The following is a 25,023-nucleotide window of genomic DNA, read 5'->3' on the forward strand; positions in this document are numbered from 1 at the left end:
TCTTGTAAATAAACAATCATCTAACAATTGAACCCCTCTATGGACACAAACATCACTCTACTCCTGGTAAGATTATGTAACATTTGTCTTTGAAAATATGCGCCCAGCAAGGTGAGACGTGGTTAATGATCTTGCCCACGAAACTCAAGTTGCTTAAATTCCTTACCCAACCGTCTCTTTCTCTTTCTCTCCATGACCTTCTCTCTTTGCGAGTTCTTCATGGTGTCGAACTTAGCCTTTTGGATCATCTTTCTCTGTTCGGACTTCTTCAAGAAGTAAGGATTGGTCTGCTGACCTGTTTTTGTGAGTTTGATTTGTTCTTTTTTGTGATCGGCCACGATCTTGTCGGCCAAGTCACGGTTTTTCAATGTGTCAAGTCTAGATTTGAGAGACTGGACCTTGAACTTCATCTTCTCGGCCTGGTAGTCGGACATTTTCAGCATTGCTTTTTTATCCCTCAAGGTTTTGTTCATTTCCGATATCTCTGTCTCTCTGTACTCATCAAGAAACGCATAGTCCTTTCTGATCCGATTCCAGTCGGCTTTACCATATGCTGCGTCGAAACGAATATCTTTGTACAAGGAGGTTCCTTTGGAAGTCGCCAAGCCGGGAATCTCTCTGACCGTCGAGACTGGTTTCTTCGAGCTTGACTCTGATGGTGCGTGTTTATTTTTACTAGTAGGCTTCTTCGCCAGTTTAGAATTACCACCCTTTTTACTACTGTAACTTTCTGGTTCCGCATCCGAATCTGAGTCTGAGTCGAATTCTGAATTCAGGTCAGACTCGTGACCACTTGTTTGTCGATGTGATGTTTGACCTTTATGTGCCTTCTGGCCGGAGGTGGACTTCAGTCTGTCTTGCGTTCGGAGTTTCTCTTGTGCTGAGCTCAATGCGGCGAAAGAGAGCGACGAAAAGTCGTCATCATCGTTGTCATTATGTTTGTTTCTGCTGAGGATATCCTCGAGTTCGTTTTCGGACTCGGAGTCGTATCTTGGTCTTATTCTTGACATTGGGGTGGATCAAATGCGATGAGATGCGATGCGATAAGAGAAATAGACCACAGTGCGCTGATAGACGAGAACATACTACAAGTAAAAAAAAACGAGAGATGTACTACAAAGCCGATTAATATTAAGTTTGATATTTGGCTACGAAATCAATCTTGTAGGATCACTGTTTTCTATTTGATGTCGTCAAGGGACCTACCTTAGTTTCGCAGAGCAGTATTGGACAAGTTCGGCAAGCTGGAAGCATTCACTCAATTTTAGAAATTATTTTTTAGTTTCAGTCTTTTTTTAGAGGCTATGTGCCTCCCCTTAGTTAATCCATTATTGTCTTCATCTTAATTTAAGTCTGGGTAAGTCTGGGTATCAATCCTTGGTTGCAAAATTATCTCCACAAGTAGGATTCGAAGATACTAAACTGACATAACATCAAAAAAAATACACAAAAGCTCTTGCTACGACTCTAATTTAAAATCATCTATTCTACAAAAATCTTTTTACATTTGGCACGGATCAGATAGGACACCTTCAAATGTGAGACCCGGACACGATCGGGAGCATTCAGAAACAACTAGAAATCAATGTGAATTCTGCCCGGAATAAATCGAAAATTAAATACCGGCGCTGTCTATCCAGCGGTCGTTCCTGACAGAATTCTCACAGTTGCCAGGCAGCCCAGCAAATGGGCCTCTGAGTACGTGGCAAGTCCGAGCACGGCATTGAAATGCGGCGTTGGATAGCGCCGTCTCCTCCTCAATGTTGGTGAAGAAGTCCCGAGACAACGAGTAATTAGGGGAAAGGAAGAGGCATTTTCATCTATTCGAATTTTGTATCAATCCAAAATTTAATTTACTTTACTGTTTTGTTTCCGAAATTGTGGTTGTACCGCTTGTTGGGTGCAAGTATTAAGGGGCCTGCTGCATGGGCCATTGATCCCACAACACTATCTGACAGGGAGGTCAATCCGTAGCAAACTCAAGAAATTTAAAGGTGCAAAAATCACGTATTGGGACATTGAAAACAATTCACGAAAATTGCGTGTGTTCACTCATCGGTAGCCTAATCCTCGTTCAATAGTAACACCCTCCGCTTCTCTGCTCCGAATTTGCAGCTACTCCCCTCCTGGACTATATGCACAGCTAATAAAGCTCCGATGCCTCAAACGAACACTCTGATGCAGCCAAACAAAACCGAATCTTTATTCGTTTCACATCATATCATAAGCAATTTTTTGAATTGTTTCACTTCCAATAAGTAAATTTATAGCCCCACCTCGTGTTTCCGGCCCCACAAGCAACTCCCTCGCCAGGGCATCTCAGCTGCGGCTGCACCCTGGTTCGCCCGGGCACCTCGCCGCTTACATAATCAAAGGACCAGATGAGTCCGACCAACAATACTCAATCTCCATCAACCACTGTGTTCTTTCTTACTAGCACTATTATTCACCATGTTGTCTAGGGTTGTCCGTGCTTCCAGAGTATGTACTGCATTATTGATTAGGTGATTTGTTTGTATCGGTTCCAATTCCTTTCCATTTCCTTTCTTGTATGGAATTGATTTGGCTTCGAGGACGTTTCCGATGTAAAGCGTGGTGGAACGTGAGGACACGCGAATTGAGGCTCCACTGCAATCGGATCAAAACTCATTCGGAATCCTTGCTCTGGTTTATTTCCATAGGGCTGCTTCTCTTTCGGTTATCGTGCCTTGATACCTCGGTGTTTGATCTGCTCATCGGAGCCGTTGTCCCCGGGAATGACTACGTGTACCCTTAAAGAGGCATCGTTTGTAAATTTCGGCTTGTCTCGTTGTTCGAATTTGCAGTTTCGTCAAGTGATGAGGTCCAATTCGTCCTCGGTTGCTGTGTTCCAGCTCCCATCTCTTCCCATGTGATGCTCCTCACTCGGCCGCGTGTCCCCCCAACACAAGAACAAGAACGCAAGTGTTGATCATTCGGCCTGCTTCATTCCACTGATTCATTTTTCAACTTTCCAATTTTACTAACATTAGTCTGTTCAAAAGAGATGTTTGTCTTTGCATGAATACCGTTCCGCTGCTCTTTTGGAGTCGTACGGTGTCGGTGTTCCAAAGGGTTACGCCGCCACCACCCCAGAGGGTGCCTTCGACATCGCCAAGAAGTTGGGTACCAACGACTTGGTCATCAAGGCTCAAGCTTTGACCGGTGGTAGAGGTAAGGGTCACTTTGACAACGGCTTCCAAGGTGGTGTCAAGTTGATCTCTTCCCCAGAGGAGGCCAAGGAGTTGGCTTCCAAGATGTTGAACCACAAGTTGATCACCAAGCAAACCGGTGCTGCTGGTAAGGAGGTTACCGCTGTCTACGTCGTCGAGAGAAGAGACGCCAGAACCGAGGCTTACTTGGCCATCTTGATGGACAGAGCTACCCAAAAGCCAATGATCGTTGCCTCCGCTCAAGGTGGTATGGACATTGAGGGTGTCGCCGCCGAGGATCCAGATGCCATCAAGACCTTCTCTGTCGAGTTGGACGCTGGTGTCACCGACAAGTTGGCTACCGAGATTGCCTCCGTTTTGGGCTACACCCAAGAGGCCATCCCTGAGGCTGCTAAGACCATCCAAAACTTGTACAAGGTCTTCATCGAGAAGGACTGTACCCAGGTCGAGATTAACCCATTGTCCGAGACCCCAGACCACCGTGTCTTGGCCATGGACGCCAAGTTGGGTTTCGACGACAACGCCGACTTCAGACAAAAGGACGTCTTTTCCTGGAGAGACCCAACCCAAGAGGACCCAGAGGAGGTTGAGGCTTCCAAGTACGGTTTGAACTTCATCAAGTTGGACGGTAACATTGCCAACATCGTCAACGGTGCTGGTCTTGCCATGGCTACCATGGACATCATCAAGTTGTACGGTGGTGAGCCAGCCAACTTCTTGGACTGTGGTGGTACTGCCACTCCTCAAACCATTGAGAAGGCTTTCCAATTGATCTTGTCTGACAAGAAGGTCAACGGTATCTTCGTCAACATTTTCGGTGGTATTGTCAGATGTGACTACGTCGCTGAGGGTTTGATTGCTGCTACCAAGAACTTGAAATTGACTGTTCCTGTTGTTGTTAGATTGCAAGGTACCAACATGGAGAAGGCCAAGGAGATGATTGACAACTCTGGTTTGCAGTTGTATGCTTTCGAGGACTTGGACCCAGCTGCTGAGAAGATCGTCGAGTTGGCACCAAAGGCCTAAATGTAGAGCGCAAAAATATATTCAGGAAAATATACGCATGGATTGAAGTTTTTGTAAGGGATGTAATTGACGGTGTGAGGCTACAGAGTCACAGCGAGGGGAGCCTGGAAGCAGAATTAATCAAGTATTTTCATTCTTCCTGTCAATTGAATTGACTGAAGTTGTATTTAGAATATTTTCTTAGTTATTCTTGCTAAGATAAAGCACCAGGCGAATCACAACCTCAATACCTGCAAATGAGAGAAACGGATAAGCACAAAAATAAAATAAAAATAAGAAAAGAATCCAAACCACCCCCTGCCTTTTCTTCAACTATTTCCTCTGTTCAACAATTTCATACAAATCCACCCCGAACGATTCTCCACACATTTCGCGCCGCCACCTACTACCACTACCTCCATATCTACAAACCCCATATCCACACATCAATTATGTTCTTAACCAGATCAGAGTACGACAGAGGTGTGTCTACATTTTCTCCCGAGGGTCGTCTCTTCCAGGTCGAGTACTCGTTGGAGGCAATTAAGTTGGGAAGCACAGCCATTGGCATCCTGACGTCGGAGGGCGTAATCTTGGGTGTTGAAAAGAGAGTCACTTCTCCGCTTTTGGAGTCTTCCTCCATTGAAAAGATCGTCGAAATTGACTCTCATATTGGGTGTACCATGTCTGGTTTGACAGCTGACGCCCGTTCCATGATTGACCATGCTAGAGTGTCTTGTTTGACCCACAACCTATACTACGATGAAAGCATGCAGGTGGAAAGCTTAACGCAGTCTGTTTGTGACTTGGCTTTGCGTTTTGGAGAAGGTGCTTCCGGAGAGAAACGATTGATGTCCAGGCCTTTCGGTGTGGCCTTGTTGATTGCTGGTATTGACGAGAAGGGCCCTCAATTGTACCACGCTGAGCCCTCGGGAACTTTCTACAAATATGATGCCAAGGCTATTGGCCTGGGCTCCGAGGGTGCGCAGACAGAGTTACAAAATGAGTACCACAAGTCTTTGACTTTGAAGGAGGCAGAACTCTTGGCTCTAAAAATCTTGAAGCAGGTCATGGAGGAGAAGTTGGATTGCAAGAATGCTCAGTTGGCCTCTGTGACGAAGGAGGGCGGCTTCAAGGTCTACGAAGATGAAAGGACCGATGCACTTATAAAGGAGTTAAACGAGACGACTGTTGACGAGACCGCCGAAGCCTTATAGGATAGATACAAATATAACTTACGATTGTGGATGTTTCTGTGTAGTGCCGCGTCCTTGCTTGTGTTTTCTATTAGGTCTACATCAGATAAGAGCTAACTTCTCTGCTAATGACTGCATCGCTGGGTTCTCGGCACCCGCCCGTTGCAACTCTTGCGTGAACTCGCTCAAAGAATTGTTGAATCTGCTCCAGTTCCAAGTCATGACCTCATTCAAGCGCGCAACTCTTTGCTCGACTATTACTTCGCTGATTTCAATAGTGCCAAATTTATCCGGGAATCGCTGGGAATAGTTTTGTAGCAAGTCTGCATTCATCAGAATAAGGCTTTTCTTCAATCTGCTTACAGTACTGGAATAATCCACAATCTCGTTAAGCAATTTGCGTATATGTTGCAAAAGATTCCCATCGGTAATCATCAAATCTCGAAGTGAATTGCTGAGAAATAGACCCAAATGCTCGCCAAGAGGAATCACTCCATTTACAGCCAGCTCCTTCTCAGAGTTCATACCCATTGCCTTGCGAGAATGGGTCTTAGAGATCTTTTCGTCGAATACGTCGTTATTATTGCTTCCATGGCTCATAAGAAACTGTGTATCTTCGCTTAGAAAATTGGAGCTACTCACATGCGGGGCATTCGTATTGGCAATGCCGTTGCGTGTCCATTCCAGGCATTTCTGTAATTGAGTTTGAAGAATAGAATAATTTGTGTCAACTATTGACAAAGCAACATGATCTTCGATAGCATTGATAAAGCTTTTCATCCGCGATACTAGAATCTGACACCGAAGAATGAGCTTCTGCACAGACTTCAAGTGGCTTTTGCTCCTCCAAGCTATTGAGGAACTCGCCGACTGCCAAATATGATCGATGAATTTTGCTGTGTATTTGAGCATCATCTGGAATTTAAACATGAGCTGATACTCGAACAAAAAGTTCTCTTTCAAAATGAGATTGAGTGGGAAAGGCAATCTTATATCAATGTTGACTCCAGCAATGATAGCGTCTTCGAAAGACTCAGCTGGAGCCAGTCTGTCCGTTTCTGTCAGTTCTGGTCGTTTTTGTAAGGACTGCGTTACTATCTTCCTAATTGCCACGGAAGCGTTCTCGTGCGCTGGGATGAGTTTTTCAGCATCAAATGATTTGATTTCTAGAATTTCCTCTGCAATATCATAAAAGCTCTTGGAGTCGATAGAGAACGATTCAAATTGTTGTAAGATCCCAGGTATGCTAATTTGCGCCTCTGTGCCTTCAATGTCAAGACCGAGTGCATTCCATTCGTCTTTTTTTGATAAAACCATGTCATTGAACGCGATTGTAGGGGCAACAATTGATGAGCCGGTCTTGCCTCGGCTCAATTCATGAAGCTTACGGTCCAAGAAGGTATCGACCCTGGAAGAATCAGCCATTAAAAAAGTCTGGTGTAAGCTCTGTAAAATCTCCTTTAAATAAAAGCCTTCAAATAAGAGTTTGAGTAGTAGATAGTTGGCTCGATCATAAAATTGCGTTACAAGAAGAGCCAAATCAGGTGCGAAGAGACTCTCGATTTGTGGTGACTGGGGCATTTTCAAGAGATAAGCAGGTAAAGAATCAATCGGAGCATTCTCAGTGCATTGCTTGAAAATGTTGAGATACTTTCCTGTCAACAATATCTTTGTTTGAATGGACTTATTTTCGAACTGGTCTAAAATGCCATCACTCTTGATGACATAAAGTTCATGCCAATACTTCTCCATGTTGGAATAAAAAAGGTTCTGAGGCAATTCGTTTCTTCTAACAAAAAATTCGGCAAATGGATCCTCAATATCACCCGCCGAGAGCCACAAGTTGAGTGATTTGAGGTAATCTTTGCTGATATCCTCGAATACTGAAGCAAGATATTGAGAAGAGATAGGATCACCTTTGAATTGATATAATCTGTTCTGAACCACGCGTAAAGTTAGGCCGCCTTTGCACACGGAGTATGGTTCAAAGTCCGAGGACACTTCGGCGCTTCCGTTGAGCATGATATCGCTTCTAACAGAATCCAAAAATGCATCAAATTTGGTTCCTCGACCTGCGAGGTCCAATGCAATCGTTTCGGGAACTGCACTTGCGTCACGAAAGGATGGATTACGTTCCTCGGTGATGCCGTGCACTGTGCAAGCTATCTCATACATATGGCGGAGTTTGTCTGCGAACTTCTCGCTCAATTCATTGTCCATTGTTCGTAGCGAAAACGTGGCCATTCTGTGAAATGATTGTTCTTGTTGAGCCACCATCTGACTGTACTCCGCTAGTAGTGCTCTGATTTGCCAGCATAGTCTCTGGTTGACCTTGCCAAATAGCGAGTGTTCGTACATTTCAGCAAATGCTTTGAGTCCCATGTGATACTTCCCGTACCGTAGGAGCTTTTTGGTTATAGATTTGAGGCTCACGTCTAGGTGTTTAGCTACCTTATGATCTGGTCCATGGATACGGTCATGCAATACATTCTTATTAAATCTCTCGCTAAATCTGATGTATGTTCCTTCGTATCCTAGTAGAGCATGTAGGAGGTCAAATGTTATGAGAGCCTCTTGCGTTTTTATGTCCATTTCGTCGGAGAGTGGTGCAAATTTGGCCTGCGAAGAGCCCCACGATATATCTGTGCAAGCATCGAAGAAGTTGCTCGTACTGAGTCTGACCGTCGTCGGTCTCTCGGACTGCGCTAGGGTTTGGTGGAACATATCTATTGAGATATGAGGTTTGTGTACATTTATGTGATGATAACAAGGCGCGTAATAGCGGTAGCGCGAATTGATGAGGTTTGACTCAGCACAAATGAAGGCGTAAAAAAAAGTCGGGACTTTTTTCTGATTGATAAATTCATTACGGGACAAGTCCCATTATTTACTTATACAGAGTAGCTCTCCTTCTGTGGGTTTTGCTAACAATTTGGCGCAAAGTGATTCAAATTAAATACGAAGGTTCAAATCAATCCAGGTAATGGAGGAAATTGTTGAATAATTCGTAAACCACTATTGGTACTATCCTCGGCGATAGTTACACATGTTCACTCAATTAGAGGACAAATTCCGAAGTACAACAGGCACAAAAACTGGTAAGAAATAGCACGACCGCCAGCATGTAGCGCCCATCAATGAGATCCTTGCAAGCAACTAGAAGCGCCGAGGCCAGCACTCGGCGGACAATCTTCTTACCATGTTTGTATTTCTGCGCTGTTAATGCTTCTTGGGCACTCGAGGTATGCGTATCAGACCGAAATGGGCGGTAAAGGCTGGAATCATAGCTGGAAGTACCCTCAATACTCCTGGTATCAGATCTTTCCGGCTCTGGGACACTATGGTCCTCCAATAGGCTTCTGTACTCGATATCCATTTCCCTAGCTTTCGTTTCACGTAGTCAAGTTCTTCAAATAGCACAATTCTTTTGAAAATAGTTTGAAATGGATTTAAGGTTCAGTGCTTGTGAACGTAAATTTTCTGAATGATGTTACAGTGTCAAATGTCTAAATTCAAATCTGAAACACTTTCTTATCGTGTGCAGTCACACTGTGTATAGCATAGTGTTAATCATGGAATAGATTTATGACAAGGTTACGTGAAATTGCCAAAAGGATTTATCTTCGAGCTTAGGATATAGATCGTATGTTTTGAAATCTTTTTGTTTTCCTGTTACGTTTTGGAGTTCTCAAAAATCATCATCACTCAAGTCTAGATCGCTCATAAGAGTCTCCGTCATTTTCTCTGCCTCCTCTTGTATCTTTTGCAAACCAGATACTTCTTCTAAATATTTAGGACTGTTTAAGCACCTCTTCACGAATTCCCATCCTTCCTCTTCAAACGCTTCAATTACAGGTTGTGAACATGCCGAGCAGTGAGGGTAAGCTGGTGTGCTGAGCTTTGACTGGCTAAAATTGCTCAAGTATCCTCTTATTTGATGTGGAACATCTCCGAACCGCGAAGGATCATTAATTGGGGCGTTGGCGCCGAGAGGGTGCTGAAGAATTGACACGAGAAGCTCAACTGAGAGGGATGATGCCATCAATGCTCCTCCAGGTCTTGTGACTGTGCACATTTGATCTAGAGACAAATCACCAAACGAGTCTGTTGGAGCCACAATGTCATTGCAGAAATAGCAACCCAAGCGATTAGGTGAGTCCTTTGGACTGTGTCGAAGAACAAGGTAACTGTCAAAACCAAGCGCCGCGTTAACAACAATCTTGTTCATTGCAACGCCCATGACTGTAGGAAGCCATCTGGACTCGCGAGAATCCATGAGTAAGAAAATGACATCATGTTCATGGAATAAGTCTCTCAACTTCTCGAAACTTCTCTTCGTGCTGTCTTCTGCACTATCACTCACAGGATGGCCAATCATTGGTACCTCAAGGTGAAAGCCCTCGGAATGAACCCCTGGAAATACTTCTTTGAGGGCCTCGCTAGCTCTTTCTGCTTTCAATCTGCCTTTATTGGAATCGCTGTAACAATCCTGGAAATTGAATAGTGGTTGTCTCACCGGGTTTGAGTAGGACACTCTTCCACTGTCCACAAATGTAATTTTCCGTACGCCCCAACCCATAAGAGCCCTAGAAACATAGCTTCCAAGAGTTCCAGCACCAAGGAGAAGCACTTTTTGATCTTTGATGATATCAAGGTTAAGCTGAGGCGCCAATCTCCACTTCATGAGTCTTAAATTTAGATCAACAGCTTGTTCAGCCAACTGCTTGGGATCTATCAAAGATCCTAAATCGGCCATTTTAGGACCCAACTTTTGCTGCGCAGTCTTTTCCCAACCAGTCACTTTGGGTGGTGCTTCTGGATCAAAGGCTTGGTCTAGCTCTAAAGAGAAGCCATGCGATTTGCCATCATTTCTATAGACAAGCAAATCAATGTTTTTGAAACCTTTGAGAGCAAGATAGTATAAATAATTTTTCAATTGCAGCAGTGGACGACACTGTGGATCAAGACAAGAGTCAACATACACAAATGTGCCGCTCATCCCTAATTCAAAATCAGCACTAGCTACCAATTCGTCATTGGACAGGACTTGTAACAAAGAAGCCTCGTTTGATTTGAGATAGTCCTCAATAAGCAATTCGTATTCATTATTAGAACAGGATTTGGTCACCACCCATTGTGAATGCAACAATGGATAAGCGACCCAGTAATAAAACTTGTATTTTTTCAAGTCTGAGTAAGTTAGCAAGTAAAACTGTGGATGCCAATTGTCTGACTCCATCTCTGTTTTCAATTGACGGCCCCATTCCCTTAAACAATCTAGCTTATTAAAGTTCTTGAACTCCTCAATGGTGTTGAAGTCGAGCAAAACACCATCCACGCGAACATTTCTTTCATCTGATGTCTGTTCCTCAAAGCTTGAATAGTCGAAATTGAGGATAGGCTGATTGTTGAACTTGTTCAAGTGCTTTGTTGCCGTCATAAAGGCACTGATGCTTTTGGGAGATGAGTCGAGCTTAAATTCATTGAGTTTTTTGGATGCAAGCGCTGTGAAGAAGGAGGATTCGAAAAAGGACTGGATAGGCGAGAATTGTAGGTTTTGTGAGGTATTCATGGAGATGATGTGAATAGTGTGGAGAGAGACACGGAATTGAGATAAGATAATGCACCATATGCCTTATCATGGTATGGTTCAACTGAGCAAAAACAATTGAAATATTGTGAGTGGGTTTACCACAAAAAACATAATAAAAAACCCTTGTTTAGAAGTGGTCGAAATAATGTAGCTTCATTTCAAGGAATTCTTGCCGATTCGATAGTGTGTTGTTGTGTCTTGCTGCATCGACAAGCTGATAAGTGCATCAATGACCTCATAAATTTAAGCGGTCTTTTGAAGGAGAGTGAGTCTTCTTTTTATTCATATTTTGCTTTTTGTATTTCTTTTCAACAGTCAGAACTTGACATAATCAACTACATACAATTACGAAATCCCCACGGATGTATTAATGAACCGAAATATACATAGATAATGCAAGAAATTGAGACAAAGGGCCCAGAAAATATTAAAAGCAAACCTTTTCGTTTAGTCAAGGGTCATTCCATCAATCTCATCCAACAACTCGTCGAGACCAACCTCCAAATCTTCCTCATCTTCCATCTCATCTTCCTCAGTGGCTTCTGGCATTGGCTCTTCGCCAGCCTTATACATGTTAATGGTCTGTCTCATCTCTTGGTCCTCTTCCAATTCTTGCAAGAACAATTCGTAATCCTTCTCAGCACGCTCTTGTTCCTGTTTGGCTTGTCTGGAGTCATCATTAGCAACGATATCATTGTGTTCGAGAGCCATTCTCTTCAACTTCCACTTTCTGTTTCTGCTCTTCTTAGACTTTCTTGTGTAGTGCTTCTTGATTAGAACAACCTCAGGTGTATTGCTGGTATCCAAGCTATCCCAAAGGTCAGAGTTGAAGTTTGTGTTGGTCAAATAGTATCCCATGGCAGAGTCACCAGGGTGCAAAATGGCACCCAAGTGGGAGCGCACGTAGAAGGTCTTGTCGTTGACTCCCATGTCGCAAGCTCTGCAAACCTCAACGTCTGCCAAAACGAATTTACCTCTTACATCACCAGTGGGCTCAACATCCAAGACGATAAACTCCACGAGCTGCGTCACATCTAACAAGGAAGGGAATGGAGCACGCCAAAAGTGGTTGGCTAACAAGTCTGCTCTTTGCAAAGTGATAGGATCGGTTAACTGGATCATATTGGTGACCTTGGTACAGACAACTAAACGGGAAATGTTTCCCATTGAGTTGGCCAATTTCTTTGGAAGAATAACGAGGTCGTCTCTACAGATTGGGGCAATCTCGATGGAGAAAGTGAACTTGTAAGTAGAAGATCCAGATTGCGTATCAATACTGATCAATTCTTCAGATCTCTTGGATTTGATTGGTGCAACAGCAGACAAGAAGTCCATCATTTTTGCGGCGTGGTTTCTCTGTGAGTAGAAGAAGTCCAAACCATCTTTGGATTCCTGAATCGAAATGGTATCCACATGAGCATTATGTTTCAAGATCAACTGCTCCAAGTACAAGAAGGTTCTCTTGTGGGCCACCTTCTGTCTAATCTGGACACTGGCCCGCCAGGTGTTGGTAGTGAAGGACTTGGCACAGTCAGGACATTGCATGGCAATCACCACGTATTCGACCTCGAAAGTTTGTTGCACGATGGTGTTTTGCAATGCTTCACCTTGAACGGTCAACTTCACTCTAATTCTTCTGGAGTGCGGTTCCGTCCAAATGAAAGAGGCATCCACCAATCTGACTTTCGACAAACCTTTCAATCTCCTTAAACAGATGGCCAATAACTCTCTGGATTCCAACTCGGCACGAACCCACTGAGTAGGTGGTTGCAAGAAGCGCTCACAGTTACGACAGAAACTGACGTTTGCCTCTCTTGGTATACCTTCAGTGATATCCACATTAAGCTTAATACAATCGTAACACATAACCAAGCCCAGGGATCCGTCCATGGGCACACCACAGTTACAGCATAGCACTGTGGCGACAGCATCTGGTGTGGTTCTCTGGATGTAAGACATGGTGGTTGATTCCAAGGAGAATGTAGTTGCTTACCTTAGTAATGGGTAGGAGAAGCGATGAGGTGAATACACAGGTAGAGATGAGCGATGTCTGAATTAAATAGAACGCAAAGATGCTTCAGGAGGGAGAGGATGGGTAGGAAATCCCGAATTTGACTAGTGCTATTTTTTAAAAATTTCTATGCGTACTGGAAGCTTGACCTTGTGTTTCTGCTTAGCGCCCACATCAGACCTCAAAGAGATACCTATTTGCCTCCTTAGAAAGCATGAACCCCAATTGTCCGATTGACAAAACCATATAGCGAAAGGAAAATCATTCGAGTCTTGTGACAGTCTATTTGCATAAATGTGTTTCGGTAACTGGACCACCAATTCCGAAAGCAGTTCAATTACAAAACAACACACCCCGAAAAACACACGATTGAAATAGCGCACGGTTTGAAAATTCTCAGCGCAAACTTCTTTTCTTCTTTTTTCTTATTTCCCACTCATGGGGTCGTCAAACCCCACGTTTGTTGATATACCACTCGCGCATCTGTGCACTTCCATATTTCAGCCCACAACACAATGGTTGACCGTAAAAGAGCCGCTCGGGATGAGAAGCGGAAGGTCAAAAAGGCAAAGACCAGGGAACCTTCGCCTGTTCTGGATGTTGAGTCTGAGCAATCTGCCAGTCCCGTGCTAGAATCGGACACTGAGGCTAAAGACGACAATGCCAGTGATCTCGATCTAAAGGACGACGCAGACCCTGAATCGGAGCTCAGTAACGAAAATGGAGGCGAAGACGCAAATACCAATGGGCATACCAACGGATCCAAGAGGCTAGATAGTGATGATGATGACGACGAAAAGAAAGGTAGTGGAAACGAAAGTGACGAGAGTGGAAACGAAGAGGAAGAGGAGGATGAAGACAATGCCGAGGGCAACGATGCCGATGAAGACGATGATGAAGATGAGAAGAAACGTATTTCCACTTTCCTGTTTGACGGCACTGACTACTCTTATAAAGAACGTCCCTCTGTCCTAGAGGAGCGTGAAGGAAAGATCGAGTTCCGCGTAGTCAACAACGATAACACCCGAGAAAACATGATTGTTTTGACCGGTTTGAAGAATATCTTTCAAAAGCAATTGCCCAAAATGCCTCGAGTGTATATCTCGAGACTTGTCTATGACCGTTCGCACTTGTCCATGGCAGTGGTACGAAAACCTCTTACTGTTGTTGGAGGAATCACCTACCGACCATTTGACAACAGAGGCTTCGCTGAAATTGTCTTTTGTGCCATCTCTTCCACAGAACAGGTCCGTGGTTATGGTGCGCATCTTATGAACCACTTGAAGGACTACGTCAGAGCCACCTCCCCGGTCAAGTATTTTCTAACATACGCCGACAATTACGCTATTGGTTACTTCAAGAAGCAGGGATTCACTAAGGAGATAACTCTTGATCGACTGGTCTGGACTGGATATATCAAAGATTACGAAGGTGGTACTCTAATGCAGTGCTCAATGCTTCCGTCTCGCCTACGGTACTTGGATCTGGGCAAGATTCTATTACTACAAAAAGCAGCAATAGAAAAGAAAATCAAATCGCGGTCTCAATCTCATGTTGTTCGGCCGGGAATTCGTCTCTTCAAAAATGCCAAACCAGATTTCAAGATTCTGCCAAACGATATTCCCGGTCTTGTTGACAGCGGATGGCTGGAGGAAATGGACAAGCTTGCCCAAAAACCAAAGAGAGGTCCCCATTACAATTTCATGGTGACTCTCATGTCCGAACTCACCAACAACCCTCTGGCATGGCCATTCGCTGTCCCAGTCAACAAAGATGAGGTGGGAGACTACTACGATGTGATCAAAGAGCCTATGGATCTCTCTACTATGGAATCCAAGCTTGAGAATGATAAGTACGAGTCGTTTGACAAATTCCTCTACGACTGCAAGCTCATTTTTAACAACTGCCGTGCGTACAATGCAGAGACCACAACCTACTACAAAAACGCTACAAAATTGGAAAAATTCCTCAACAAGAAGATCAAAGAGAGCGCAGATTACTCTCACTACCTCGAGTAATTGCGAATTCGCCTTCTTTCACTCTCTCACCATCCTGGTCACGTGAGTGTATCGACTCCAGTATCATCCCGATCTAGAGCCTCACTCGGACACATCTTCTCCAGATTCACCTACTAAATCCCAATTGATACACCATGGTTGTTTACACAAGTGCCGACTCTGCCGGTGTTGCTACATCTGTCGCTAAATACATTGTCAATGCTCAATTGAATGCTCTCAAGACCAAGAAGACCTTCACAATTGCTGTGTCTGGTGGATCAATGGGCAAGGTTTTGAAGGCAGGCTTGATTGACAGCCCCGAGATTGCTTCGCAAGTCCAGTGGGATAAGTGGAATGTTTACCTCTCAGATGAACGTCTTGTCCCATTGGATCACGAGGATTCTAACTACGGTCTCTTCATTTCCCTGGTCGTTGACCACTTGAAGGACGCTAAGCCCTCTGTGCACCCAATTGATGTTAGTCTTCTCACTGGTGAAAATGGCCAAGTCGACGGTTCTGATGCTGCAAAGGATGAGTCAATTGCTGAGGCATACGCCAAAGTCCTTCCCTCTGATGGTGTGTTCGACTTGATTCTTTTGGGTTGCGGTCCAGATGGTCACACGTGTTCCTTGTTCCCCGGCCATGCCTTGTTGGAGGAGAAAAGCAGATCCGTTGCCTCGATCAGAGACTCTCCAAAGCCTCCTCCAAGAAGAATCACCTTCACTCTTCCTCTCTTGGCCAAGGCTGAGGCCATTGCCTTCATTGCTGAGGGTGCCGGCAAGGCTCCAGTATTAGAAGAAATCTTCAACGATCCTTCTTCAAAATTGCCATGCAAGATTGTGACTGACCTCGATTTGCCAGTCTCATGGTTTGTCAACGACGCTGCTCTTCAGGGCACCAACGTGATCTCCTCCAAATACTAGATCATTCATATGTACTATAACAAAGATAAAAGAATATCATAAGGATGTCCAAAAGATTTCATTCGCTAGCCTAGAATTCCACCATTTTTTTTTTTGAAGTAAGCATTGGTTGTGTGTGTATGTGTATCTCATTTAAAGGGTCTAAAGTCCCTCGCACCATATCGGCTCTAATCTACACTCTCAACTGGAAAGTAACCATGGGTATGTATCCAATCCCGCCACTCAATTGAACACATATTAATGCATAGGATTAGGCGTCGCGCTATGGCTCTGCCCGAAAAAAAATACCCCACTCTATGAACAATTGGAGCTCCTCATGGACTCCTTAGCCACTGTGTTTCCGGACCAGCCACCCAAGTTCGAACCACATATAACAATATCCACCAATATCGCGGTCGATATGGACAATGCGAAGGATGAAGTCAATCGGATTCTATCAGCATGTAGCATAGCACTTCACTCGCTTCCGGTTGAGTCAGTGCATCATGACTGGATTAAACTCGGGAAGGTGACGAGCCAGAGGCTCTATTTTAAGAAATTGTATTTTCTGGTTTTGGCAGATTCTACGCTTCTACTGTTCTCGCGAATAGTTCGGGAACAATTCGTGTGTTTGCCGAATCGAATTGCATTAGCGGAACAGGTCGCTAATCCCGAGCTATTCCACAAGAACTCGAATGGCGTGGTTGTTCGCAAGAAAAGCAAAGGACGGCTCCGGAAGTCATCCAATGCTGAGGTACCACCAGCAAATATCGATTTACAAAAAATTCGGTCCGAGCTGGCGCAAGAGGCGGCCCAATGGGCGGCACAAGAGTTCGAGCCTCATCTATCCTTGGTATACAGTAAGCTTCACCCTATAGACAATGCATTGTGGCGCACAATTCGAACAAGGGTGTCGGACTATCTCTCGATAGAGGACTGTGACCTGGACCATTGGAACATTGAGGGCAATGGCTATTCTTGGGAGGGAGGTGTGCTCAAATTGATGCTTTGTGAGGGAGACGTTAGCCAGTGGCTTGTCTTGGGGTCTGTCGATCTCCATGTATAATGAGAATAAATATTCAATCTAGAACAACTCACATACATGTATACTAAATTTGATGAAGATTTTTGATTAATTTTAGAATTGCTTCAAGGTATTAGTGTATACAAATTCTGAGCAGCCAGACACAATGTCTGCAAAATTCAAAAAGGCTCTGAAAAATCGAATGATCAATCAAATTCGAAAAAACACAGCAATTCCATTGCAGCAAAATAGCTTCAACTCATCATATCAATTGTTGGAATTTTTTCGACGTGTCTCCGTATCTCCATGCAATCTTTCCATACACCTTATCAATATTGAGATCAACCCTCTATTTACCTGGCTTAGATCAATTGCCCTGGCTCCTTCTGCGGAAACAAACCATAAAACACTAGGCATAGCAATCGCAAATACTGAATCGCTTACAGATCTACATTGACAATGACTGAGACTCTATCAAAACTTTCTCTTAAAGGGTCCTTCAAAGTAGTGACAGACTACTTCGAGTTCGCAATATACAACATTCTCTTTCAGCGAGGCATCTATCCAGCTGATGACTTCACAACTGTCAAAAAATATGACCTCCCGATGCTAGTAAGTGCAGATGACGAAGTGAGGAGTTATGTTGACAAGATCATGAGTCAGGTAAAGAAATGGATCTACGGAGGAAAACTAACAAAGCTAGTGGTGGTGATCATTAACAAACATACAACAGAGAATGTTGAGAGGTGGGAGTTTGCTTTGAATGTCACAGATCTGGGAGAAACAAATGAAGATACCAAAAGTCGGATCGCAATTCAGAGGGAAATACAAGCGATCATACGCCAGGTGACAGCTTCTGTTGCATACTTACCGTTTTTGAAAGACGATGAATATACTTTCAATGTTCTCGTCTATACTGATCCCAATTACGATGTAAACAAGATCCCGTTGGAATGGGCAGATACAAAAGGTGACGGGAAAATGATTCAAGGCGAGAGTGACTCAGTCAAATTTTCTTCCTTCCAGACAGACTTACATACTGTTGGTACAAGCGTGAGTTACAAACTCGGTTGAGTCCACTACATTACTGAATAAACGACTATTGCATCCGAAAAACCATTAGTAATCTATTGAGGGCGTAATATAGCATATTCGGCATCGAAGCGCCGTCTTTTGTTTCCAATTATGAATCTTGCCGCACCCTTAACACACACTCCAGTATCCCACTTTCTCAAGTATTTGTCTTGTTTGAGAAGTGCATTTGTAGAAACAGATTGCTCAGACAAGATGCTGAGATCATTGAACTTAGATTTGAGATCCATGAATTTAAAGATTTGTGCCTTTCCAATCTCAGCATTAACTGGGGGCATATACTCGTTGAGAACCAGGAAGTTCATTTGATGAATGTAATAGTCCAAAACGTAAACGATACCTTCGTTGACCAAGGTTTCCGGACATCTGAAGTCCTTCATACTGTCAATGCTATCTAGCGTTGCACCTATTGCTGCACTCTCAGAAAACTCATCAGCATACTTGGCCTCGATGTCAGTAGGCTGCAAGTTGAGTGTAACTATAAGTATAGCCAAGGCAATACAATGAGGAGGTAGAGTGAGCAGTAGAGGAGTGGACATAATATCAAACGATATTAGCCATGCGAAAAAGGTGAGTTTGTATGACAACTTGAGTTGTTTTGCGAAGATGACTACCAATTGGTCCACAGATGGGACATTTCCTGCGCCGCTCGTGAAATCGAATTTGATGACCTGTAGGAGCTTAAACTCGAGATTCATAATCACCTTCCGTTGGAAATCAGCAAGCGGTATTGATGAAGAGACTCCACCCTTCAAGAAATTGCGCGACTCGCCATCTAAGTCTCTTATCCGATTGCAGACTGCTTGTACGTCCTTGAGTTTCTTGATACAGTCTTCATTTTTCGACGCGAGAAAAAGGCACGTAGTGGCAACCAAGAATGAGTCATTCTCCGCCTCCACGAGAGGATCATTTGTAGGATTGTTTCCATGATCTTCAAAGACGTAGTAGAGGTAATAGCGCTGGTAGTAGTTCATAGCAAGACTTAAAACACGCAACGGGAGCTTGATAGACTTACTAACTTGGAATAGAAATTGGAATATCTGGTGCTTCTGCTGATTATATGTGGTTTTCTTGTTGGAAGCGATCGTGAGTGTGTGGAGATGAGATAACTCTGCGTGTGTCATGAATGGCCTGGAGACTTGGACGATAGTCGGAACATCTTTTGCTTTTGTGCCATTGGGCTGCGGTACCGGCGGCACTGACAAGGGACGTTTTGATTCAGGCATGTTCTTTGCTTCAAAATGCTAGAGGTTTACACCTTAAGATATACAATGTGGGAGGCACGGGTTCTTTGTATGAAATCCCGGACAGTGAAAAAGATTAAAAAATGGGGACTATGGAGATGAATCGCAATTGGCTTGTGGTTCCTTCTCAATTGTGACTATGATGATCTTGGTTCATTTTGATTTTTTGAATCTGAATCCAAATGCTTGATTCTGTCTGTGGAGAAGATTGCCGGGATTTATGACTACAGAGACGAAAATTATGGTTAAATAACGAATTTTTTTAGTGTTACATACTATACTTAAGCAGTAAAAGACAAGGAGACTCCCAACTTGTGAACTGGCTCAGCCAATTTCAAAGCGTCGAAGGAAGCACCCAAGCCCAATCTGACACCTGGTCTCAACTCTTGGGAGTAAGCCAAAGCGGTCAAACCAGAGTCAGCAATCTTGGCCTTAACAAAGGCAGAAGAGTCCAAGTGGTACTTGGTGGCGAACTCAACGTTGACGTTTTGGGACTTGACGGAGTCCCAGGTGGCCTTGGCACCAGCCTCAACAAGAGGAGAAACCTTGTGGTAGTAAGAAGCAGTGAAGACAGACAAGTTGGAGGTGGAGGTGACAGCGACCGAGTACAATGGGGAAGCGTAACCAACACCAACGGAGTACTTGTTGAGCTTGGCGGAGGAGATGTCGTAACCCAACTCGGCACCGGCAGTGAAACCATCGTGGGCAACGGTCAAGTCAGCGGTGGCGTTAGGACCCTTGAGCAAGTCAAAGAACAAACGGGCGTTGACGGCGGATTGTTGGTAGAAGAAGTTCAACTTGGCGTTCTTGGAGCCGTTTGGAACAACAGTGGTGTCCAACTCACCCTTCAAGCCAGGGGTCAACAACTCAGCCAACTCGACCTTGGTGGACAAAACGTTAGCGTTGTTCCAGCCCTCAGTGACAGTCAAACCAGTGGCCTTGTCGGAGTACTTGGCCTCGACGGAAGCAGCAATGGCGTTGGCCTTGTCAGACTTACCCTTGACGGTGAAAGCCACACCGTTAGGGGCGGTGGTCTTGACGTCGACGGCAGCGGAGGACAAGTGGAAGAAGTCCTTGGACAACAAGTCGTTGGAAGACTTTTGGATGTCAGAGAAAGCAACAGGAGCCATTGTGTTGGTTTAAAAAAAGTTGGGATTTACGAATAGAAAAAACGCGGGATCTCAAAATTGGGTTCGCTGGGGAGGTATGCAATATATATATGCCTGGCCTGCAGAATGGGTGCCGTGGCCACTCCAATGTCCTATTTACGCCAGGAACGAGCTCAACAAAAGGCAGTCGCCACTAGTGCCGGCGCATGAATGTGCACAAAATACGACATGACAGGAATATAAATAGGAGCGGCGATTCTCCTCTTTTTAAGTTTTTACTGTTCTCCGTGTGGTCTTACAATTGCTCTCGAGCGACTCCATGCGTGTATTTGGCACCCATGAAGGTTCCGGCCCGCTGTGATTCGCTCGTTGGGACACCACTATACGTTGCTTTTCCAACGTGCCCATGACTGGGGCCTTCCCCAGATTCGGGCTTAAGCACGTGCGGTGCTGGGGTGATCTCCACAGTTATGGGCGGAGGCAGCACTAAAGGCCGGAATGGGTGGAATTTACAGGAACACAATTTTTATTTATTGTGAATCAGGGCCGACCGTGTCAATGCTAGAGATTGGCCTTTTGTCCAATTCGCGCTGCGACTTCAGGGCCTCGCGGCTGAAACGCCGTGGGTGCGAAACACTGTTGGACCAAAATATTGACAGAGGGGTTGCGGAGTGAATGATACCTAGTGGCGAAAAGAACTACAGGTGATGGCGTGACGAGACGGTCCGGATGGACTGACCTCGAATCGACAATTTTTTTTTCAGTAAGAATTTGTGACTACGCTTGTAATGGTGTGGGAGCTGTCTATTCCCCTCACCGCTAACGATCCAAGTTGTGGCACCTTATGGATCACTAAATTCCGAGTATACCCCCGTAATTCGGGAATGCGAGAAACTGCCGGGGGTATGCACTCGGGACTCTGAGAAAGATGCAGGGTGCCAAATATGATCTTGACATGAGGATTGACTGAGCATCCGTTACCTAAGCTGGGGAAATTTATTCCGACTGCTTAATTGGCCGAAGAGAGGAAAAATTGAAAAAAAATTGGGGAACGAGCAGAGCGTTGAGGCTGTCTAGTATTCCAGTGGAATGATCGTTTCAGGTCCTTGATCAACTATCTGGCATATTACTGCTCACTGTCGCGCGCCTTAATTGTTGAGTCGTTTGGCTGCAAAATTGTCACCTCACTATCATGACGCGTACCCTTGAAACTCAAGCCTTGATCCCCCCAAAATACACCCTTGGATTTGTCAAATGTGGAGAGTCGGTGCTTTTCCTCAATAGAGAAAAAGCCCCATGGATGGGCCGCTGGAACGGTGTTGGCGGCAAATTAGACCAAGGTGAATCTGCTCATGATTGTATCGTACGAGAGACAAAAGAAGAAACTGGCTTGGAATTGCCCCAATACAAACCTCATGGTGTATTGCGTTGGGTCCGTGATGGCCAGGATTTAGGTGGCGTTTATTTGTTTACTGCTGAAGTCAGTGAGGAAGTCATGGCTAGCTATAAGACGCCAATATCCTATTGCCACGAGGGAATCCTCGACTGGAAAACACTCGAATGGCTCTTGCATCCTGAAAACACGGGAGTCGTAGATAATGTCAAGATTATTCTTAAGAGCTTATTCTCCGCTCCTCCATCCTCAACATGGATAGCGACATATGAGGGCCATAAATTGACAAGCTGCGAGTACGTTGATACAGCTTCAAGTACAACCAAGTGATAAACACTACACTACACTGCATCAAATTTATCTTTATATTTCTAGTTATGATTAAATGTCTCCTGAACTGATGATTTAAGTGTACATGATTAAGTGGTCCAGAGTCTGGCAGTGCCGTCAGCTCCAGCACTAAACAACCATGCTTCTTTAGGATGCCACACCAATTGCAAAACTCCTATGCTCGACACGACTTTGTGTCCGGTCAACTTCTTCAACGGCACCAACAATGGGTTGGTGATGAAGTCATCGTAAACGGCACCATGGAACACATGGATGGTTCCGTCATCTGATGCGGATGCAAAGAGAGGCAATTTGCCCTTGTGGAACTTGATGGAACGAACAGCCGCTGTGTGATATCTCATGGTCTTGTATGGAGTTGCAGCCAAGTCCAAGTCGTGCCACAAGACTCTCTTGTCGTATGAAGATGCTAAAAGGTGATCTCCTCTTGGATGGATGTCAATGCTCGAAAGGTGTCTAGCACCAGGCATCAATTTCTTGATGAGTGTTTGTTGTGCCAAGTCGTAAATACGAATGGTTCTTTGCGAGCAAACGAAAAGTTGTGGCTTGACAGGATGGAAACTAGCATCGACCATTATGCCCTTGGACTTTCTGAATGGAGATTGTGACAAATGCTTCGAAAGCTGGTGAATAAGAACAGCGGTATTCTTGGCATCTGGAGCGACAGTGAGGAAGTAGTCTCCCTTTCTATGCCATGTGAGTTTCTTGATAGGTTTTTTACATTCAACAATAGCAGCAATACCGTCTTGAGCTTGTTGGGTGTTGGGGGTGTACCATTGAGCAACCTCCTTTTGCTTGACCTCTGACTCATTTGACTTGGAAGGAGCATCGTTCTCGAGATCTTCACCTTCCACGTTAATCTCAGTGTCCTTTCTCTTGTTTCCGAAAGTAGCGTAACCCCAACCAGCCTCGATCTTCACGCGAGCATTGTTTTCAGTTTCGAAATTGAACACTGGTGGTACAACAAGAAGTGCTTTCTCAGCGACAGCCACTGCCAAAATAGGAGTGCTTGCATCAGGGTGCCACTCTAAAGCGTCGATACGATCTTCTGGATCCTCATCAACATCGACAGCCTGGAGTTTGTACATCTCTCTTCCAGTGAGAACCTCCCACACTCTCACCGAACCGTCATCAGAACCAGTAGCCAACCACAAACCCAGAGGATTGATGGAGATACATCTGATTCGGGCAGTGTGGCCCAAATATTGAGTGGAGCATCTAATGGGGAACGGTCTCAAATCTTGAGGAGAAGGCAACTCAGGAATTAAGGACTCAGGATCGATGTCCAATTTAGTCCGGTTAACACGGGGAGCCAAATACAAGTCCAAACATCTCTCGAACTTTTCTCTGACGTTCTCTTGGTAGCCCGGCACCTTACGTAAACTACCGTACTTCTGGGGAATAAAGTTGGTTTCCCTGTCTGAAGGGGCAGTTTTCAACCATTGTTCCTTCTCCTCCTCGTTGAACAAATACTCCTCTGGTGGATTATAGGACTCCTCGTTCGTAGGTGGAGCGAGCTTAGGAGCACGCAAGTTCATAACATGGTTGTTTTCTTCACCTTCTTGCTCCCAAAGGTCCATGTTAAGTCTGTCCTCAAACTCCTTCTCCTTGGCCTTCTCGGAGGAGACAATCTTTCCTTCACGGATTGCCTTCACGAGCTTCATGATCTTTTTAGCCTCATGCTGAGATGGCATGAATCTAGATTTTGGCTCAGGAGCAGCCGAAAGTGGCATAACTTCAACCTTAGAGGTGAACCATTCGATAGTTGGCTCATATGGATTCATGGCCTCGTCAGTATTCTCATTGTTCTGAATTTTACGGATGAGCTCCAATTCTTCCTCGCTCAAATTCAAAGATTGACCAGTGTTCTGGTCGAGAAGACCTGTCCAACCAGCAGGCAAGTCGATCAGCTCCAAGAGTTGGTCCAAAGCGGAGCCCTTGGCTGGACGCATGATACGCTTACCATTAATGTCGTAACCGATGTGAGGCATCTCCTCATACGCACTTATAGGAATGTTACCGATTGTGTTGAAGTTGTCTGCATCGGAATCGTCAGAGTCATAGACTGGATCAATTTCTGGTTTGAGGATACGAGGTGTACCATCAGAGTACTTGGTATGAATTTCCTGCGAGTCTTCGATAGTGTTTATTTTCATACCCCTGATTCTGTCATGAAGCGAGTTTGGCTCAGAGTCGTATTCACTGTCATCATCTTCATCATCTTCGTCGTCCTCATCGCCTTCTTCCTCTTGCAAGAGGCGGTTGAGTTCCTCCTCTTCACTATCCTCTTCACTTTCTTCGCCATCGAGACCGGCAACTTTGGCGACTGGTTCTTCTTCATCGCCTTCTTCGTCAGAATCTTCTTCGTTGTCAGAAGAGTCCGATGCATCGATTGCAACTAGTCCCAGCTCATCGCCGAAATCCTCACCGAGCTCGGCTATTTTGTCAGCCTTTTCGAGACTGTCAACGGTTCTCTTCTTTTGAGAAGCAACCTTTGCATCGGAAGCATTCTTTTTTTGGCCAGTGGTTTTAGCGCCTTTAGCCATTTTTGATGAGTGTACTAACGATGAGATTGAAAATAAATGGGGCAGGACTGCAGAAACAAGTAACGGAATCAGATACAAAGACTAGTATTAAAGATTATTCAATTTTGCGAAGAAGAATTATGATCGAATCTTTATCAAAATCTGCCCAGAATTTAATTCTAATTTTATTGTCTCTTTTATGTTGTAGTTTTACCGTGAGCGATGAGCATCTCATCGCATTACCCATTGAGTTGCAGTTACATGATGTAGTTTATCACGAAAACAGAAAAAAGTAAAAAAACTCACAAAAGAGAATTTATGAGCATCCAATGTTCTTTTAATGTTCCTTTAATGATTCAAGAAGCAATTTCGATAGATTTATTATTTCTTTCC

At 44.5% G+C, this 25,023-nt stretch overlaps 14 protein-coding genes across 14 annotated transcripts; 7 read left to right on the forward strand and 7 right to left on the reverse strand.

The window, feature by feature from the left end:
- Window positions 1–122: 122 nt before the first annotated feature.
- On the reverse strand, window positions 123–1,010 carry PUMCH_002240 (uncharacterized protein; the record flags this gene model as incomplete). Its single annotated transcript, XM_063021254.1, has 1 exon — window positions 123–1,010. One exon carries the CDS (start codon window positions 1,008–1,010, stop codon window positions 123–125), a length of 888 nt encoding a protein of 295 aa, XP_062877324.1.
- A 2,265-nt stretch (window positions 1,011–3,275) lies between these two features.
- On the forward strand, window positions 3,276–4,217 carry PUMCH_002241 (uncharacterized protein; the record flags this gene model as incomplete). Its single annotated transcript, XM_063021255.1, has 1 exon — window positions 3,276–4,217. The coding sequence occupies one exon, from the start codon at window positions 3,276–3,278 to the stop codon at window positions 4,215–4,217; it is 942 nt and encodes a 313-aa protein (XP_062877325.1).
- Window positions 4,218–4,453: 236 nt separating this feature from the next.
- On the forward strand, window positions 4,454–5,413 carry PUMCH_002242 (uncharacterized protein; the record flags this gene model as incomplete). Its single annotated transcript, XM_063021256.1, has 1 exon — window positions 4,454–5,413. The coding sequence occupies one exon, from the start codon at window positions 4,454–4,456 to the stop codon at window positions 5,411–5,413; it is 960 nt and encodes a 319-aa protein (XP_062877326.1).
- An 81-nt stretch (window positions 5,414–5,494) lies between these two features.
- Window positions 5,495–8,116, reverse strand: PUMCH_002243 (uncharacterized protein; the record flags this gene model as incomplete). Its single annotated transcript, XM_063021257.1, has 1 exon — window positions 5,495–8,116. One exon carries the CDS (start codon window positions 8,114–8,116, stop codon window positions 5,495–5,497), a length of 2,622 nt encoding a protein of 873 aa, XP_062877327.1.
- A 964-nt stretch (window positions 8,117–9,080) lies between these two features.
- On the reverse strand, window positions 9,081–10,964 carry PUMCH_002244 (uncharacterized protein; the record flags this gene model as incomplete). Its single annotated transcript, XM_063021258.1, has 1 exon — window positions 9,081–10,964. The coding sequence occupies one exon, from the start codon at window positions 10,962–10,964 to the stop codon at window positions 9,081–9,083; it is 1,884 nt and encodes a 627-aa protein (XP_062877328.1).
- A 468-nt stretch (window positions 10,965–11,432) lies between these two features.
- On the reverse strand, window positions 11,433–12,944 carry PUMCH_002245 (uncharacterized protein; the record flags this gene model as incomplete). The annotated part of the gene is made up of 1 exon (XM_063021259.1): window positions 11,433–12,944. One exon carries the CDS (start codon window positions 12,942–12,944, stop codon window positions 11,433–11,435), a length of 1,512 nt encoding a protein of 503 aa, XP_062877329.1.
- Window positions 12,945–13,511: 567 nt separating this feature from the next.
- On the forward strand, window positions 13,512–15,014 carry PUMCH_002246 (uncharacterized protein; the record flags this gene model as incomplete). The annotated part of the gene is made up of 1 exon (XM_063021260.1): window positions 13,512–15,014. One exon carries the CDS (start codon window positions 13,512–13,514, stop codon window positions 15,012–15,014), a length of 1,503 nt encoding a protein of 500 aa, XP_062877330.1.
- Window positions 15,015–15,148: 134 nt separating this feature from the next.
- On the forward strand, window positions 15,149–15,916 carry PUMCH_002247 (uncharacterized protein; the record flags this gene model as incomplete). Its single annotated transcript, XM_063021261.1, has 1 exon — window positions 15,149–15,916. One exon carries the CDS (start codon window positions 15,149–15,151, stop codon window positions 15,914–15,916), a length of 768 nt encoding a protein of 255 aa, XP_062877331.1.
- A 316-nt stretch (window positions 15,917–16,232) lies between these two features.
- Window positions 16,233–16,961, forward strand: PUMCH_002248 (uncharacterized protein; the record flags this gene model as incomplete). Its single annotated transcript, XM_063021262.1, has 1 exon — window positions 16,233–16,961. One exon carries the CDS (start codon window positions 16,233–16,235, stop codon window positions 16,959–16,961), a length of 729 nt encoding a protein of 242 aa, XP_062877332.1.
- Window positions 16,962–17,378: 417 nt separating this feature from the next.
- PUMCH_002249 (uncharacterized protein) lies at window positions 17,379–17,993 on the forward strand (the record flags this gene model as incomplete). The annotated part of the gene is made up of 1 exon (XM_063021263.1): window positions 17,379–17,993. One exon carries the CDS (start codon window positions 17,379–17,381, stop codon window positions 17,991–17,993), a length of 615 nt encoding a protein of 204 aa, XP_062877333.1.
- Window positions 17,994–18,046: 53 nt separating this feature from the next.
- PUMCH_002250 (uncharacterized protein) lies at window positions 18,047–19,237 on the reverse strand (the record flags this gene model as incomplete). The annotated part of the gene is made up of 1 exon (XM_063021264.1): window positions 18,047–19,237. One exon carries the CDS (start codon window positions 19,235–19,237, stop codon window positions 18,047–18,049), a length of 1,191 nt encoding a protein of 396 aa, XP_062877334.1.
- Window positions 19,238–19,536: 299 nt separating this feature from the next.
- On the reverse strand, window positions 19,537–20,385 carry PUMCH_002251 (uncharacterized protein; the record flags this gene model as incomplete). The annotated part of the gene is made up of 1 exon (XM_063021265.1): window positions 19,537–20,385. The coding sequence occupies one exon, from the start codon at window positions 20,383–20,385 to the stop codon at window positions 19,537–19,539; it is 849 nt and encodes a 282-aa protein (XP_062877335.1).
- Window positions 20,386–21,556: 1,171 nt separating this feature from the next.
- PUMCH_002252 (uncharacterized protein) lies at window positions 21,557–22,087 on the forward strand (the record flags this gene model as incomplete). Its single annotated transcript, XM_063021266.1, has 1 exon — window positions 21,557–22,087. The coding sequence occupies one exon, from the start codon at window positions 21,557–21,559 to the stop codon at window positions 22,085–22,087; it is 531 nt and encodes a 176-aa protein (XP_062877336.1).
- An 89-nt stretch (window positions 22,088–22,176) lies between these two features.
- PUMCH_002253 (uncharacterized protein) lies at window positions 22,177–24,651 on the reverse strand (the record flags this gene model as incomplete). Its single annotated transcript, XM_063021267.1, has 1 exon — window positions 22,177–24,651. The coding sequence occupies one exon, from the start codon at window positions 24,649–24,651 to the stop codon at window positions 22,177–22,179; it is 2,475 nt and encodes an 824-aa protein (XP_062877337.1).
- Between the last annotated feature and the right edge of the window lie 372 nt (window positions 24,652–25,023).

This window comes from Australozyma saopauloensis, chromosome 3 (assembly GCF_035610405.1).
Source record: "Australozyma saopauloensis chromosome 3, complete sequence".
In the NCBI taxonomy this organism is placed as follows: Eukaryota; Fungi; Ascomycota; class Pichiomycetes; order Serinales; family Metschnikowiaceae; genus Australozyma; species Australozyma saopauloensis.